This window comes from Elephantulus edwardii, unplaced genomic scaffold (genome assembly GCF_000299155.1).
Source record: "Elephantulus edwardii isolate Elephantulus edwardi_28Jun2011 unplaced genomic scaffold, EleEdw1.0 scaffold00533, whole genome shotgun sequence".
Lineage (NCBI taxonomy): Eukaryota > Metazoa > Chordata > Mammalia > Macroscelidea > Macroscelididae > Elephantulus > Elephantulus edwardii.
In genome coordinates, this window is record NW_006400283.1 from 96,151 (window position 1) to 112,285 (window position 16,135).

General features: G+C 38.1%; 1 protein-coding gene and 1 pseudogene across 1 annotated transcript in view; both read right to left on the reverse strand.

Moving 5' to 3' along the window:
• The window catches only part of LOC102846522 (TP53-regulated inhibitor of apoptosis 1-like), a 17,359-nt gene extending 11,937 nt beyond the window's left edge, over positions 1 to 5,422 (reverse strand). Inside the window, exon 1 of the mRNA XM_006903196.1 lies at positions 5,375 to 5,422. Coding sequence (XP_006903258.1) covers positions 5,375 to 5,422 — 48 coding nt within the window. The remainder of the gene's footprint in view (positions 1 to 5,374) is intronic.
• A 4,456-nt stretch (positions 5,423 to 9,878) lies between these two features.
• LOC102844898 lies at positions 9,879 to 11,963 on the reverse strand (annotated as a pseudogene).
• Positions 11,964 to 16,135: the final 4,172 nt, after the last annotated feature.

The following is a 16,135-nucleotide window of genomic DNA, read 5'->3' on the forward strand; positions in this document are numbered from 1 at the left end:
TTTTGTATCCTGTCCTAGTTTTGACTGCTGATACTGAGTTTCTCAATTATTCCTTCCACAGGTGAAGTCATTCTGATTCCTATGCAATCCATCAGGTGATGTCCATGTGTAATGTCACATTTACTTTTTTTAAAAAAACAATATTTGCAATGAACAAATCATTGAACATATAAGACTTTAACATTCTATTTCCAGCCATATATCTGTCAATAAGTCCATATTTTCTAACTTCCATTCTTTCTTCATTGTTTCCAACTTTTGCATCCCAGTCACCAATTGTCATTAACACATCTTGACTGAATGTTTATTAAATTTTTGGACTGTAAGATTTGGTAAAAGTTTTCCATTTTCTCCTGTTTGACTTTATCTATAGAAGCAAATATTTGAATAATAGTCATATTAATTGGTCTTCCTTGTATGTATATGACTAATATCACTCACAACATTATATATTAGGATAGAACTTGAAATTCTCTTTTTAAAAAAATTGATTTTAATGAACATTTATAGAAATTTTGCATTTCCATTCATTCATTGTTGCACTTTTCTCCCTGCCAACTTGTCCCCTCCAGTTTGCTCCTCTCTTTGAAAAGTAAAAGAAAAATTCTTTCACTGGTATACACTCCCACCTCCCCCTGAGTACATTCCATTATGAAACCTTCATTAGGAACTCTTGTCATAACCATAATATTCAATCATACATGATTTATCCATTTTTTTCTCAGTCTTACCCCAACTATGATGTCAGTCTCATTATACAACAGTGGAACTATGCAGTATTTATCTTTTTTGTGACTGAGATATTTCACTCAGCATAATGTCCTCCAGGGTCACCCATTTTGAATAATATTGCATGAGTTCCTTCTTTTTCAATGCAGCATGGCATTCCACTGTGTGAATATACCACAGCTTCTCTATCCATTCGTTTGTTGATGGGCACTTAGGTTGCTTCCAACTCTTTGCTATTGTGAATAAAGCCTCAATAAACATGGGTGTGCATATATCTTCTTGGGTGGCTGGTATGGTTTCTTTAGAGTATATTCCCAGTAGAGGAATTGCTGGGTGAAATGGTATTTCTATTTGTGACTTTTTGAGAAGGCGCCATACTGCCATCCACAGTGGTTGCACCATTTTACACTCCCACCAACAGTGAATGAGGGTTCCAGTTTCTCCACAACCTCACCAGCATTTGTTGTTTGCTGTTCTGTTGAAGTTTGCTATTCTTACGGAAGTGAGATGATATCTCACAGTTGTTTAATTTACATCTCTCTTAGATCTAGGGATTTTGGACATTTCTTCATGTATTTGTTGGCCACATGAATGTCTTTTTTGGTGAAGTGCCTGTTCATACCCTCTGCACATTTTTCAACTGGATTATTTACCTTTATTGTGTTGTGGTATTTGAGTATTTTATAAATTCTAGATATAAGTCCCTTATCAAACATGCCATTACCCAATATTTTTTCCCAATCTATGACTTTCTTTTTCACTCTGTTGGAGAAGTTTATAGATGTGCATAGGGATTTGATTCTTAGAAGGTCTCATTCATCTATTTTATCCTCTTCTGTTTGTAGATTTTTCTTTAATGAAATGTATAGTCCGTGGTTTTAGTCCTAGGTCCATGACCCATTTTGAGTTGGTTTTAATAGTGACTGCAACCACTCTTATCTTTTGCAAAGCTCTTCCATTTCATCTCTCTAATGCTTAAAATATAGATGTTCATGTGCTCCATTTCAGTTTTCAGTTTCTAGTTGATGTTTCCTGCTATTTTTGTTCATTTTGGTTGACTTCCAGGCTGTATCTCTAATACTACCTCCATTATTTATTATCATAGAGATTAAATAGGTAGGGAGAATGGAGACTGGAGAGTACAATCCTGATACACACCTTTTCTTATTTGAAATCATGAATCATTCTCTCTCTCTCTCTCTCTCTCTCTGTGTGTGTGTGTGTGTGTGTGTGTGTGTGTGTTTTAACTGCTTCTTGGTGTATGTATAGTTTTTGCATAAATTGTATTAAGTATTATGGAAATCCCATCCTTCTCAAAGTTATTCATGATTCATTGTGATCCACAAAGTAGAATGCTTTTGCATAATCTATAAAGCAAACATCTTTCTATAGTATGCTGCTTTCAGCCAATATCCATTTCTTTTGTGTGTGTTTAATTTTTTTTAACTTTTAATTTTCAAAGGGCAGATTAAACCCCCTTCCTAGAAAAGTACCATGATTCAGCAAACTTAAAATATTGCATTATTGTAAACCGTGATATTTCATCCTTGGAGATAACTGATGGAATTGCCAAATGTCCTCCATAAGTGGAAAATGTCTTTCAGGATTGTGGTGGTTGTTTTTTTTTTCTTATTAAATTTTATTAATTTTAATGAACATTTAGAGAGATTTTGGGTTTCTATTTATCCATTGTTGCACTATTTTCTTTACCCTCCCGCCCAGTTCATTCCTCTTTTTTCCCCCCTTGAAAGTCTGTTTTAATTGTCCCATTGCCACAGTGCTTGTCAAAGCCAGTTCTGATTAATCTGCCTTGTCAGTGTGTCCTTTGCCATTCCCTATCACTCTTCCCTGAGAGAGACTTCACCCTGATTCATAAGGAAAAGGGGACAGCATACTCTCTTAGCTACTTCCTGCTGAAAAGGGATGCTGTAGGTTTCAGGTTGAAGATCTTCTTTCACTACTCTAAAGGGCCCCTTGGGCTATAGAAAACATATAGACTATTGTGGATATTGATTTTGGAATTTAGATGCACTCTTATCAATTGTGCTTAGCCGTACATGTTCATATCCTTGAAGATTTATCATGGAAGTGTTACAGACTAGAAGACACAAATTTAACTAACAAGTTAGAAGTACATGAGTCAAAAATTAAAAAGCAATAATATTCCAAGTAGAGGCTCTAATAGTGGCACACATCTAGTTACAGAGGGTAGGTAGTTCTTAAAATAAAAGGGCTATTGACTAGCAATTTGTCTATTATCATATAAAGGTTAGGAACCACAAGATATAGAGGCTCAACTATGTCCTTTATTGTTATTAAGTCCTGGGGCAAATTCCATCTACCACTGGGTTGTTTTACAACTCACAAGTCTGCATACAAGGCACAGGTTAAGTAAGGAACTGCTTTTGAGGTTTTACATCAATTCCAACAACTAAGAAATAGTGAGAAGTGTTGGGACCTCAGAAGGCTTTTAGGACCAAATAGTAGGCTCTTGTGTCCAGGAGAAAACTAATATACTTACCAGTAATGTTAATGCTCCCCCACAGCTCTTTTGGGAGGATTTAAATTGTTGAAGCGTCCTCCTTTGTTTCCAGCTAGGAGCTGTGGCCTGTCAGTCTTGTCAGCCACGAGGACCTGATGTGGGCCACCCTTGGCCAAGAGTCCTTCAGATCCATACTTAAAGCACTTGAGTGGGAGGCCAATATTCATTTCACATCAACAATGAAACATTTTGTACCAAGGGGATCTTCTGGGTACAGCTTGAATTTCTGGAAGTTTCTTATGAATATACAGTTTCAAGGATTTTTATTAATCTATAGTAAGATTTTATTAATCTATAGTAAGTATGTCTAGAGCTGTATCTATTTGATGAAATGGCTCAACTGGTATTTCATAAGTTTCTAGGGCCTAATTTTTCCCCCATGCCTTTAGTGCAACTGGGACTTCTTCCTTCAGTGTCACTTGTTTTTGTTCATATACTACTTCCTGAAATGTTTCAGTGTTGACTAATTCTTCTTGCTATAGTGACTCTGTATATTCTTTCCATCCTTATTTTTTTAATGCTTCCTGAATCATTCAATATTTTGCCCATAGGATCCTTTAGTACAGCTGCTTTTGCATTGTGTTTGTTTTTAAGTACTTTCAGCTTGCAAATGATAAGCATGTTCTTCCCATTTGGTTTCTCAACTCCAGCTCTTTACACATTTTAATACAACACTGTGCTTTGTCTACTTGAGCTATCCTTTCAATTCTTTAACTCTCTTACTCATCATTTATTTGCTTAGTTTTGACTTTTCTAAGAGAAGAGCAAGTTTCGGAGACTTCTAACATATTTTTTCCACTTTATTTCCTTCTTGTCTTTTATTGTTGTTGTTAGGTGCTGTCAAGTTGGGTACAACTCATAGAGACCTTATGAATAAAAGATCTGAACTCTGTGCCATCTTACACATCCTGACATACAAGGATCCATTGCAGCAGTCATTGTGTCAATCTACCTGATTGAAGGTCTTCCTCACTTTCACCAACACCTCACCCTTCCCAGCATATTTTAGTGACCTTTTTGGTTTTTTTCAATGATAATGTCCTTGGTGTTATCCTACAACTAGTTTGGTCTTTAGTCATTAGTGTTCAATGCATCAAATTTATTTTTGACTTTTTTTTAAAATAAGGTTGAATAAACTCAAGATAATATTTACATTCTTATGGACTTGTTTAATTTTTTTACACTTTCAATTTAAGCTTGCTGATGTCCTTTAAAGAGAAAAGCTCTGCTCAAACTTATCCACATTAGGTGACCTTGCTAGTACTTAACATACCAATGACATAACCACTAGAATCACAGAAACAAACAAGCCACTACAGTACAGCAAACTGATATAAAAGTGGTCATAACTACTTGAGGCTTTGTTAATACTTACTGCTGTGATGTAGTTAAGGCAAGTCTGTAAGCAGATCCATAACGATATGTTTAACTTTGTTTGATTCTTGTAAGTTTCTTCAGGGGTGTTGTTTGTATTATATTTATGTTTAGGCTCTCTGACAAGAATGCTAGCAAGTTTTTTGTCAGATTCAGTTGATCTGCAGGAGAAGGATGAGAAATTTCCTTCCATGCTATTCCTTGCCTCTGAAAAATCGCTGGAGAGTAACCTATGAGTCTGTTCCAACATGACAGCAAACAACAACAGCAACAATCTTGACTTATCATCCTCTGAAGCCAGAAGCCTCCAAAGGCAATAACCGGAGACTGTCCACTTGCTGATGACTGTTTCTCCTCAGACCTCTCTCTTGAATCTTGACCTATACATATACAGCTGGGTCCTTCTTGTACAACAATGCGACTCATATCCTTGGGGGAGGGGGAGAGAAAGAAAGAGAGGCAAGGGGGGGGAGAGAGAGAGAGAGAAAATTATGTGTGTGTCTCTTTCTCATATATGCATGGGTCTGATGGGTCTGACATGATGTCACATAACAGCAACAATGCATCTATCTATTTATATCTCATTTACTCATTTGACATTGAATCATAACTGATTCATAGCTGACTGTGATGTAGTGGGTCTCAAAGTCTGACTTCCTTACACCATTGTCTTTACTTTGGACCAGCTGCTTCAACTCTGCCTGCCTTGCAAATAGATAGCCCACTTACATCATCAAAAGCTGCATAAGCCATTTCTTCCTCATGAAAACAGGGCATATTGTCTATATATAAGGTGATTGGCTAGTCTTACTGTTAAATTGAGCAGATTCAGTGGCAAAAAGTGGAATCTCACCACCAAGAGAAGCAGCAGAAGAAAATGCAACATGCATCCTTTAGGTCCAGAGATTCCTGAGCCTAGGGTTATATACTGCTGTTAATGGACGCTTTCTGGACTTAAGGGTTGTGTCTTACTGTTAACCTCCTAATTTCCTTTTGTCCTCATTAATTTAGAGTGATTCCTGATGACAGTTTTCCAAGGCAATACATCTCCTGATGTTCTGACTGCTGGTACTAAGTGTATTGATTGTGGATTCAAGTAAGATGAAGTCATTAATAGTTTCAACATTTTCTCTATTAATCATGATGTTGCCTGTTGGTCTATTGGTGAGAATTTTTGTTTGACATTGAGATGGAATCAACATTGAATACTTTAATAATGTTTGATCTTCTGCAGCAAATGTTTCAATCCCTACTCACTTTCAGAAAAGAAGGTGGTGTTAACTTCTTGAGTAATTTTATCAACATACAGATTGAATAGGTATGGAAAAGGGATTCAGCTCTGACACACACCGTTCTTCACCTTAAACCAAATTATTGAGGACCAATTATGTCAGTCTGAGGATTTATGTGTTCTTGATTCAGACCATGGTCTTTTAAATAATTTCCTATGCTACTGGGAACTGGACAATAAATAAGGATGTTGTTTTTGTTGTTGTTGTTGTTGTTATGTGCTGTCGAGTCACTTGCTACTCATAGCAACCCTATGTACAACAGCCCTAAACCCTGCTCTATCCTCTGCCAATCACACTGCCTCTGACACACCCGTCCGATTACCCCAGTCACTGAATCTATCCACCTCATAGAGGGTCTTCCCCTCCTGCGCTGTCCCTCCACCCTCCCAAGCATGATGTCCCTCTCCAAGGACCTATCCCTCCTTACAACATGTCCAAAGTATGTCAGACAAAGCCCCAGAATCCTTGTCTCCAAGGAGTAGCCCGGTTTAACCCTCACCAGGATGAAATAAGGATGACAGAAGAAAAATTCATACCTTTGAGTTGTGGTACTAGAAAAGAGTATTGACTATTTCATGGACTGCTGAAAGAATTAACAGATATGTCTTGGAGAAGGTATAGGCAGAGTGCTTCTTGGAAGCAAAGATGTTGAAGCTTTATCTTGTATACTTTGGATGTGTTGCTAGGAAAGGTTGTTACTTGAAGGAGGACATCATGTGGGGGGATGGTGAAGGAGTTGAAGAGCCTTGACCAGATGAATTGGCCCAATGACTGCAGCAATGGGCTCGAGTGTGTCAAGATTGTACCATTGGCACAGGATAGGGCAGGTTTCAGGTCTATTGTTCATAGGGTCACTATGAGTCATACTTGATTCGATGACATCTAACAACAACAACATCTTTTGGCTGCAAAAAAAGAAAGTAGATAAAAAGAAAAATCTTCAATAAGGTATATTGATACAGTAATTATAACAATGGCTTTAATCACTACAACAATTGTGAAATGATTAAAGCTAAACAGTGTTTATTTTGTATATTAGAGCACTTTAAGTTGAACTGACTCCTAGATACGAAAAACTAATAACAAGAAAGAAGGAGTATACATATCTGACATTCATTTCTTTACTTAATTAAAAGTAAATAAGTAAGCAATTGAGCTCTGGTGACCTACTGGAAAGAAGCTGTACTGAAATTCCAAAGTCACATAATTCGAATCTACCATCTGCTCCACAGGAGAAGGATGGGCAATATCCTCCCATTTGATTAACCACCTCTGAAAACCCACAGGAGGCTCTTTTGTGAGTCAGATCCAATGCCACTAATAAAAATAGAAAGAAGCTGTGCTGCAATCCCAAAGGCATGTGGTTCAAGGCCACCAGCTGCTTGCAGGAGAAGAATGGGCAATCTCTTCCCATGCGATTAACTGCTTCTGAAAATCCGCCAGAGGGTCAGTAATGGGTTGATTCCAACTCGACAGTACACAACAATAACAACAATCCCCTATATACACACAAAAACACTGTACTATGTCAATTTCAATGTATAATGAACCTATAAAACAGACTAGAACTGGCCTGTGAAGTTTCATGGGTGTAAATCTTTACGGAAGCAAACTGCCTGATCTTTAATTGTGTAGCTGGTAGATTCAAACCACTAACCTTTAACTTAGCAGTCTAATGTTTAGTTCATTGGAAAACCAGAGCTCTTGTTCTTCTCTATTATAACATATGGAAGTTTGGAGTGGGAGGAAATCTTGCTGAGGTTAACTCTAGTTAACTGAGATACTATGTTAATTGTGCTGGGTGGGAAAGGAAAGGAAGAAAGTTGGAGTCATTGACAAAACTCATATATTGCAGTGAATTGTGAAGTCTGCTATCTGCCAATGCCCAACTGAAGAAATCTTAAATTAAAACTAATCTTTTAATCATTTTTTATTGTTGTTTGCCATTGTGTCAATTATAGCTCACAATGACTTCATGTGTGCAGAATACAGCTACTCTATGGAATCAAGCTCTTAAATTTCTGTGATACTCGGACTTCCTTTCATTATTATTATTATTATTATTATTATTATTATTATTGTTGTTGTGTGCTGTGGGGAAGAAACTTACTCATAGCTGATATTCTAGCAGAGTTTCAAAGATTGTACTTTGTAGGGAGGGAGATTGTTCATCTTTCTTATTTCAAATAGCTGATAGATTGAGACTACCTACGTTCAGATTGAAAGGACAACTCTTTTAGGTAAAGAGGTATAGACCTCTAGAGCTCCCATTATAATCAGTTGAGGTCTTGAGGGTATCTTCAGGTATGAAATGAAAAACTTTTACTTTTTTTTTATTAAAAGAGCATGAACTATATCAGGTTCATCTTAATCTTCAAACTGACATAATTTCTCCTCAGAAGTTTGGAGTGGTCTCTGACAGGAGAGTTGCCCCGTGCAATTTGCTTCATTATCTTCTGAATGCTAGCACCAATGGATTGCGGAAAGCAGTAACATGAAATGCTGGTAATTTCAATCTTTTCTCCATTTAACATGATGGTTCTTATTGGTCCAATGTTGAGTTTTCATCTTTTCTAAAAAAAAATTATATTGGTGATTGTTATATATGTGTTTCACACTATCCTTCATTCACATTGTGTTTCATACAATCTCTTCCATTCATAGCATCTTGTAAGCCAATCACTATTGAACTATGTCCACCAGTACTACATCTTTTCAGATTCCAACTAGATCTTTCCCATTCCTTTATCCTCTCCCTCCACCTACCAAATTGTGTGATGTTAGGGTTTCTTTCTGCCCATTCTCACCCCTTTGCTCTGACGTCTTGCCTCCTTTGAGCCTCATACCCATCTAACTAGTTATCTTTCTATTTTAACAATAATACTCTTATGCAGTATTGGTCCTTATGAGACTGAAGTTACTAAGCAGAAAGCTCTCCAATCTCTCTCAAATTATGTAATATTTTTTTAAATTGTTGCTCCTGAATGTCATGTAGTATTTTACCATGTGAATCTACCACACTTTCTCAGTACATTAGATTGTGGTTGGACATTTGGACTGTTTCCATGTTTCATGGTTGAACAATTTGAGTTATTTCCACATTCTTGCAATTGTGAAAAATACTGCTATGAACATTGATGTCCAAAGCTTAGTTTGTGTCTCAATTCTAATTTCCTTGGAGTATATTCCTAGCAATGGGATAACTGGGTCAAATGGAATTTCTGTGTTCAGTTTGTCGGGTTGTTTATATATATATACATATATATATATTTTTAAGGAAATGCCAAACTGCCTTTCAGAGTGGCTGTACCATTTTACAAGGGTACTCGGTGAGATGGTATCTAATTCTGGTTTTGATTTGTAACTCTCTTATTCCCAGTGATTTCAGGCATTTCTCTATGTGTCTGTTGGCTATCTGAAAGTCTTACTGTGTGAAAAGTATTTCCATGTCTTTTCCCCATTTTGTAATTGAATTATCAGGTTTTTTTCTTGTGGAGGCCCTGTAGTACTCTGTAAACTTTTGTTATGAGGCCCTTGTCTGAGATGGTATTATGAAATGTTTATTCACAATCACTAAGTTTTATTTTCACCCTGTTGTAAAAGTTTTTTTATGCACTCAGGGAATTTATTTATTTATTTATTTATCTATTCATTCATTTATTTACTTATTTAGCACTCAGGGATTTGATCTTTAGGTCTCATCCTTTTTTTTTGCCAATTTTAAGTGCATCTTTATTTGAGACACTGCATTTTCCACTTACAATACAGTGATAATAAAGTGCAATGTTAATTCCTTTCCCTATGCACATTCCATATTCAAGTATTGAGAACTCCCAGAAATTTAGTCTAGCAGTTTAGACTTTTCAACTGCAGTGTGCTATTAATTTGAGTCCTTCAAAATTTAACTGTGGGACAATGAATGCTAAGGTATGCAGATTGGTTCAGTCAACTTCAATAATGGATCCAGAAGGGGCACCACCAGATGAAGGAGCACCACTGCTAGGGAAGCCACTAAGCCCAGTACTCTGGTACAGCTTGGTGATGATGGGGTTGCAGACCTTCTCTATCTCCTTCTGCTGATGCTCAAATTCCTCCTTTTCTGTAGTCTTATTCTTATCAAGCCAGTTGATAATTTCATTGCACTTGTCAAGGGTCTTCTCCTTGTCCTCCTCATTGATCTTGCCTTGAAGCTTTTCATCTTCAACTGTAGCCTTCCTATTAAATGTATAAGATTCAAGGGAATTCTTAGAAGACACCTTGTCTCTTTGCTTCTCATCTTCAGCTTTGTGCTTCTCAGCTTCCTGGACCATTCACTCAATGTCTTCTTTACTCAAGTGGCCCTTATCATTGTTGATGGTAATCTTGTTTTCTTTCCCAGTGCTCTTGTCAACAGCAGAAACATTAAGGATATCATTGGCATCAATATCAAAGGTGATTTCAATCTGAGACACACCATGAGGTAGAGGTGGTATTCCAGTGAGTTCAAACTTGCCAAGCAGGTTGTTATCTTTGTTCATGGCATGCTCACCTTTATAGACCTGAATCAGTACACCAGGCTGGTTGTCAGAGTAGGTTGTGAAGGTCTGTGTCTGCTTGGTAGGAATGGCAGTATTCCGCTTGATGAGGGCAGTCATGACTTCACCAGCAGTTTCAATACCAAAAGAAAGTAGAGTGACATCCAAGAGCAGCAAATCTTGAACATTTTCAGATTTGCGTCCAGAGAGAATGGGTGCCTGGACAGCTGCACCATAAGCAACAGTCTCACCTGGATTGATGCTCTTGTTCAATTCCTTTCCATTGAAGAAATCCTGAAAAAGCTTCTGAATCTTGGGCATTCTGGTAGAACGACCCACCAGGACAATATCATGAATCTGTGTCTTGTCTAGCTTGGCATCTCTCAGGACTTTCTCCACAGGGACGAGAGTGCCACGTAAAAGATTAGCATTCAATTCTTCAAAGCAGGCTCAGGTAATGGAAGTATAGAAGTCGATTTCCTCATAAAGAGAATCTATCTCAATACTCCTGCGCAGGAGAGGAAGGCCCTCTATGAGGTGGATTGATTCAGTGACTGGGATAATTGGGATGGGAGTGTCAGAGACAGTGCGATTGGCACAGGACAGAGCAGAGTTTAGGGCTGTTGTACATAGGGTCGCTATGAGTCGCAGGTGACTCGACGGCACATAACTACAACAACAACAACAACAATATCTCAATACTCACTTGTGTGCTTGAAGAAAGTGTGCACTTTGCACATTCACAAGCAGTGCAGAGGCATCTGACAGCCCTTTTGTTTTCACTGATGTCTTTCTTATGCTTGCACTTAAACTCTGCAATGAAATGTTTGACCATTCTGTTGTCAAAATCTTCTCCACCCAAGTGGGTGTCTCCAGCTGTAGACTTGACCTCAAATATCCCATCTTCATTAGTGAGTATTGACACTTCATAAGTAAAAGATAACCACATTCGTTTCAGCATCAACCTTTTTGTCTAAACCATAAGCAATAGGAGAAGCAGTTGGATCATTGATGATTCATTGGACATTAAGGCAAGCAATGTTTCCAGCATCTTTGGTAGCCTGGTGCTGAGACTCGTTGAAGTAGGCTGGTACAGTGACAACAGCATTGGTAACAGTCTACCCAAGGCAGGCTTTTGCAATTTCCTTCATCTTTGTGAGAACCACAGATGACAGCTCTGGATAGAAACTTTTGGTCTCTCCTTTATATTCTACTTAGACCTTGGGCCTGCCTGCATCATTCACCACCATGAAGGGCCAGTGTTTCAACAACATCATCAAATCTTCATCCAATGAGACATTTGGCATTGAATACTGTGTTAGTAGGATTCATTACAACTTGATTCTTTGCCGCATCACCAATCAATCTTTCGGTATTGGTAAATGTGGTATAGCTTGGGGTGGTCCAGTTGCCTTGATCATTTGAAATGATCTCCACTTTTCCAAGTTGGAAAACCCCTACCCAGGAATGGATAAACCCAAGATCAATTCCAACTGCAGGGCCCTTGGACATGGTTGCTTAGTGCAGGTCCCAGGTGGTGGAGAAACAAAACCATACCTCACAGCTGCTGCTGCACTAAATGAGCCTCATTCATCCATTTTTATCCTAACCTGGTTATGTATTTCAGACTGTGTTTGTGAGCCTTTATTGCTATAGGCTAGGCCTTCTATGCTTGGTCTCACTTTGTCTCTTATAATTTTTATGATTTGGGCCTTTACTCCTTGGCCTCTAATCCACTTTAAGTTGATTTTTGTGGGTGGTGTGAGAAATGGATCATGCTTCAACTTTCCGAAAGTAAGCAGTCCAGTTTTGCCAACACTATTTTTTTAAGGTTGTAATTTCCTCATTTCAAAGATTTAATTTCCTTGTTGAGTACCAGTTGACCATAGATAGATGGATTAATTTCTGGGTTCTCTGTCATGTTCCATTGGTCTAGGTGCCTGTCATTGTTCCAGTACCAAGCTGTTTTGGTTATTATAGCTGCATAGTAGGTTTGAGATCAGAGAGTGCTATGTCTCCAACTTCATATTTGTTTTTCAGAAGTATTTGTTTATTTAGGGTCTCTTTCCTTTTCAAATAAACTTGACAATGCCTTTTCTCTCTCTTTTTAAAAAGATGAATTTGGTAGCTGTACTGGGAGTGCATTAAACATGTAGATTGCTTTCGTAAAATTGTCATTTTCACTATATTGAGACTTTCAATGAACAAGGAATATTTTTCCATTTATTTAGGAGCGGAATGGTCAGATTTTGCAAAGTTGTGTTTTCTGGTTTGAGGTTGAGATTAGGGTGTGGCTCTTGCTCACAATAAGTTTTAAGATCATCAGATTTGGCCTCACTTTTAAAAAGGCTATTGGAAAAAAATCAGTTGATCATAGGTAGATGGGCTGATTTCTGGATTCTCAATTCTATTCTGTTGATCTATTCTGTTGTCTGTCATTGTACCAGTGCCACGCTGTCTTGACCATCAAGGTAGTGTAGTAGGATTCGAAATTAGGGAGTTATATGCCTCCTACCTTGTTTCTCTTTTTAAGGACTGATTTGCTTGTTATGGGCCTCTTTCCATTCCAAATGGAATTTTGAAATTGTCTTTTCCATTTCATTGAAGAATGGAATTGGTATTGGTATTTGTATGGGGATAGCATTGTAAATTGCCTTTGGTATTATTGTCATTTTCACAATATTCAGTCTTCCTATCCATGAACAAGGGATGTCCTTCCACCTCACCAGGTCTCTTTTTGTTTCTTGTAATAATATTTTGTAATTTTCTTTGAATATGTCCTTTGTGCTTCTGGTTAGGTTTACTCCTAAGTATTTAATCTTGTGATTAGCATTTGTGAAGGGTATTATTCTTCCCAGCTCCAGTTCTATATTCTCTTTGTCACTGTAGAGTAATCCAAGTGATTTTTGTTTATTGATATTGTATTCTGCCACTTTGCTGAATTGGTCACCTATGTTTTCTTGCTGAGGCTTTACGGTTTTGTAAGTCTACTATCATATCATCTATATAGAGTGATAATTTTACCTCCTTTTTGCCAATTTGGATCCCTCTTATTTCTTTCCCTTGCCTTATTGCTATCCCTAAGACTTCCATACCTTTTCAACATGTATGCAGAGCAGATTATTCGAGAGGCTGGGCTCTATGAGGAGAATTGTGGCATCAGGATTGGTGGAAGATTTATTAACAATCTCCGTTATGCAGATGACACAACCTTGCTTGCTGAAACTGAGGAGGACCTCATGCACTTGCTGCGAAGGGTCAAGGACTGCAGCCTTCAGTATGGACTAAGGCCCAACATCAAGAAGACAAAGATTCTCACCACTGGACCAATTGGCAGCATCAGGATGGATGACGAAGAGATTGAGAGTGTTCACAGCTTCAGTTTGCTCGGCTCCACTGTCAACACTCTTGGTACCAGCAGTCAGGAAATCAAAAAGTGTATCGCGATGGGAAAGTCTGTTGTTAGGGACCTCTTAAAGGTACTCAGGAGCAGCAGTGTCTCTCTGGAGACTACGGTGCGCCTGATACAGGCCATGGTATTTGCAATCGCTTGTTATGCATCAGAGAGTTGGACAATGACTAGGGAGGACAGAAGGAGAGTGCATACTTTTGAGCTGTGGTGCTGGAGAAGGGTACTGAATGTACCATGGACTGCCAGGAAAACAAACAGATTCATCTTGGAGAGGATTAAACCAAGCTGCTCCTTGGAGGAAAAGATTCTGGGGCTTCGTCTGACATACTTTGCACATGTTGCCAGGAGGGACAGGTCCTTGGAGAGGGACATCATGCTTGGGAGGGTGGAGGGACAGCGCAGGAGGGGAAGACCCTCTATGAGATGGATTGATTCGGTGACTGGGGTAATCGGGATGGGGTGTCAGAGGCGGTGCAGTTGGTGCAGGATAGAGCAGGGTTTAGAGCTGTTGTGCATAGGGTCGCTATGAGTCGGAAACGACTCGATGGCACATACCAACAACAAGACTTCCAATAAAATATTGAGTAGGAGAGGTGATAGTGGGCATCCTTGCCTAGTTTCTGTTCTCAAGGGGAATGCCTTTAATCTCTCTCCACTGAGAACAATATTGGCTCTCACATCTATCTATGGTCAATAAATTTTTGACAAAGAGATGAAATCAGTGAAGTAGAGAAAGGACAGCTTTCTTAACCAATGGTGCTAGCAAAATTGGAAAACTATCTGCAGAAAATTCAAGCAAGATCCACACCTCACTTCATATACAAAAACCAATTGAAAGTGGATTATGGACCTAGGACTAAAACCAAAGACTATAAACTTCATTAAAGAAATCTTGGAAGAACTTTAGAAGTCCCAATCCACAGTGTAAACAGTCTTCCAAGCATCCTGGAAAATCCAAAACTGGGAGAGGATAAAATAGATGAATGGGACCTTTTAAGAATCAAATCCCTATGTACATCCAAAAACGTCTCCAAGAGAGTAAAATGGGAAGCCACATACTGGGGAAAAAATATTTGGTAATGACATGTCAGGTAAGGGACTTATATCTAGAATTTATAAAATACCCAAGTATCACAACAAGATAAAGGTAAATAACCCAATTGAAAAATGGGCACAGGAAATGAACAGACACTTCACCAAAGAAGACATTCACATGAAGAAATGTTCAAAATCCGTAGCTCTAAGAGAGATGCAAATTAAAACAATTGTGAGATATCATCTCACCCCAGTAAGAATAGCAAAATTTAGCAGAACATCAAAAATCAAAAAGGTTATGGAAAAACTGGAACCCTTATTCACTGTTGATGGAAGTGTAAAACGGTGAAACCAATATGGAAGGCTGTGTGGCACTTTCTCAAAAAGTTGCCAGTAGACATAACATTGGCCCCAGCAATTCCACTCTTGGGAATTTACCCTAAAGAAAACATACCACCCAAGCAGATGTACACACACCCATGTTTATTGCAACTTTGTTTGCAATAACAAAGAGCTGGAAACAACCCAAGTACCCATCAACAGATGAATGGATAGAGAAGCTCTGGTATATCCACACATACTATGCAGCAATGAAAAACAAGGAACTAATAATATTTCATGATCTTCTCTAGCAAGCACTTCAAGTTCTCTTTTTATTTTCAACAAGCAAGGCTGTGTAATTTGCATAATGCAAGTTGTTGATGAGTCATCCTCTGATCTTGATCCGACATTCCTTTTCACATACTCCAGCTACTCGAATTATTTGCTCAACATGCAGATTGATTAGCTATAGAGAAAGGATACAAGCCTGACTCACATTTTCCCTGACTTTAAACCCTATAAAGTTCCTATACTTTGTATGGACCACAGCCTCTTGGTGTACGTATCAGTTTCGTATAAGCAAAATAAACTGTTCTGGGCTTCCCATTCTTCTCAATGGTAACCATAGTTTTGATGATTTATAAGTCAAATGCCTTTGTGTAGTCAATAAATCACAAGTAGATATTCTTCTGGTATTCTTTGCTTTCATTCAGAGTCCATCTCATATAAGCAATTATATCCCTAGTCTCTTCTAAATCCCACTTAAACTAATGGCAATTCTCTCACTATGTACTGTTGCAGCCAATTTTAGAGATCTTTAACAATATTTTACATAATACATGTGATATTAATGATATTATTCAATCATTTCCACATCCTGCTGGATCATCTTTATTCAGAATGGGGTCAAATAGGA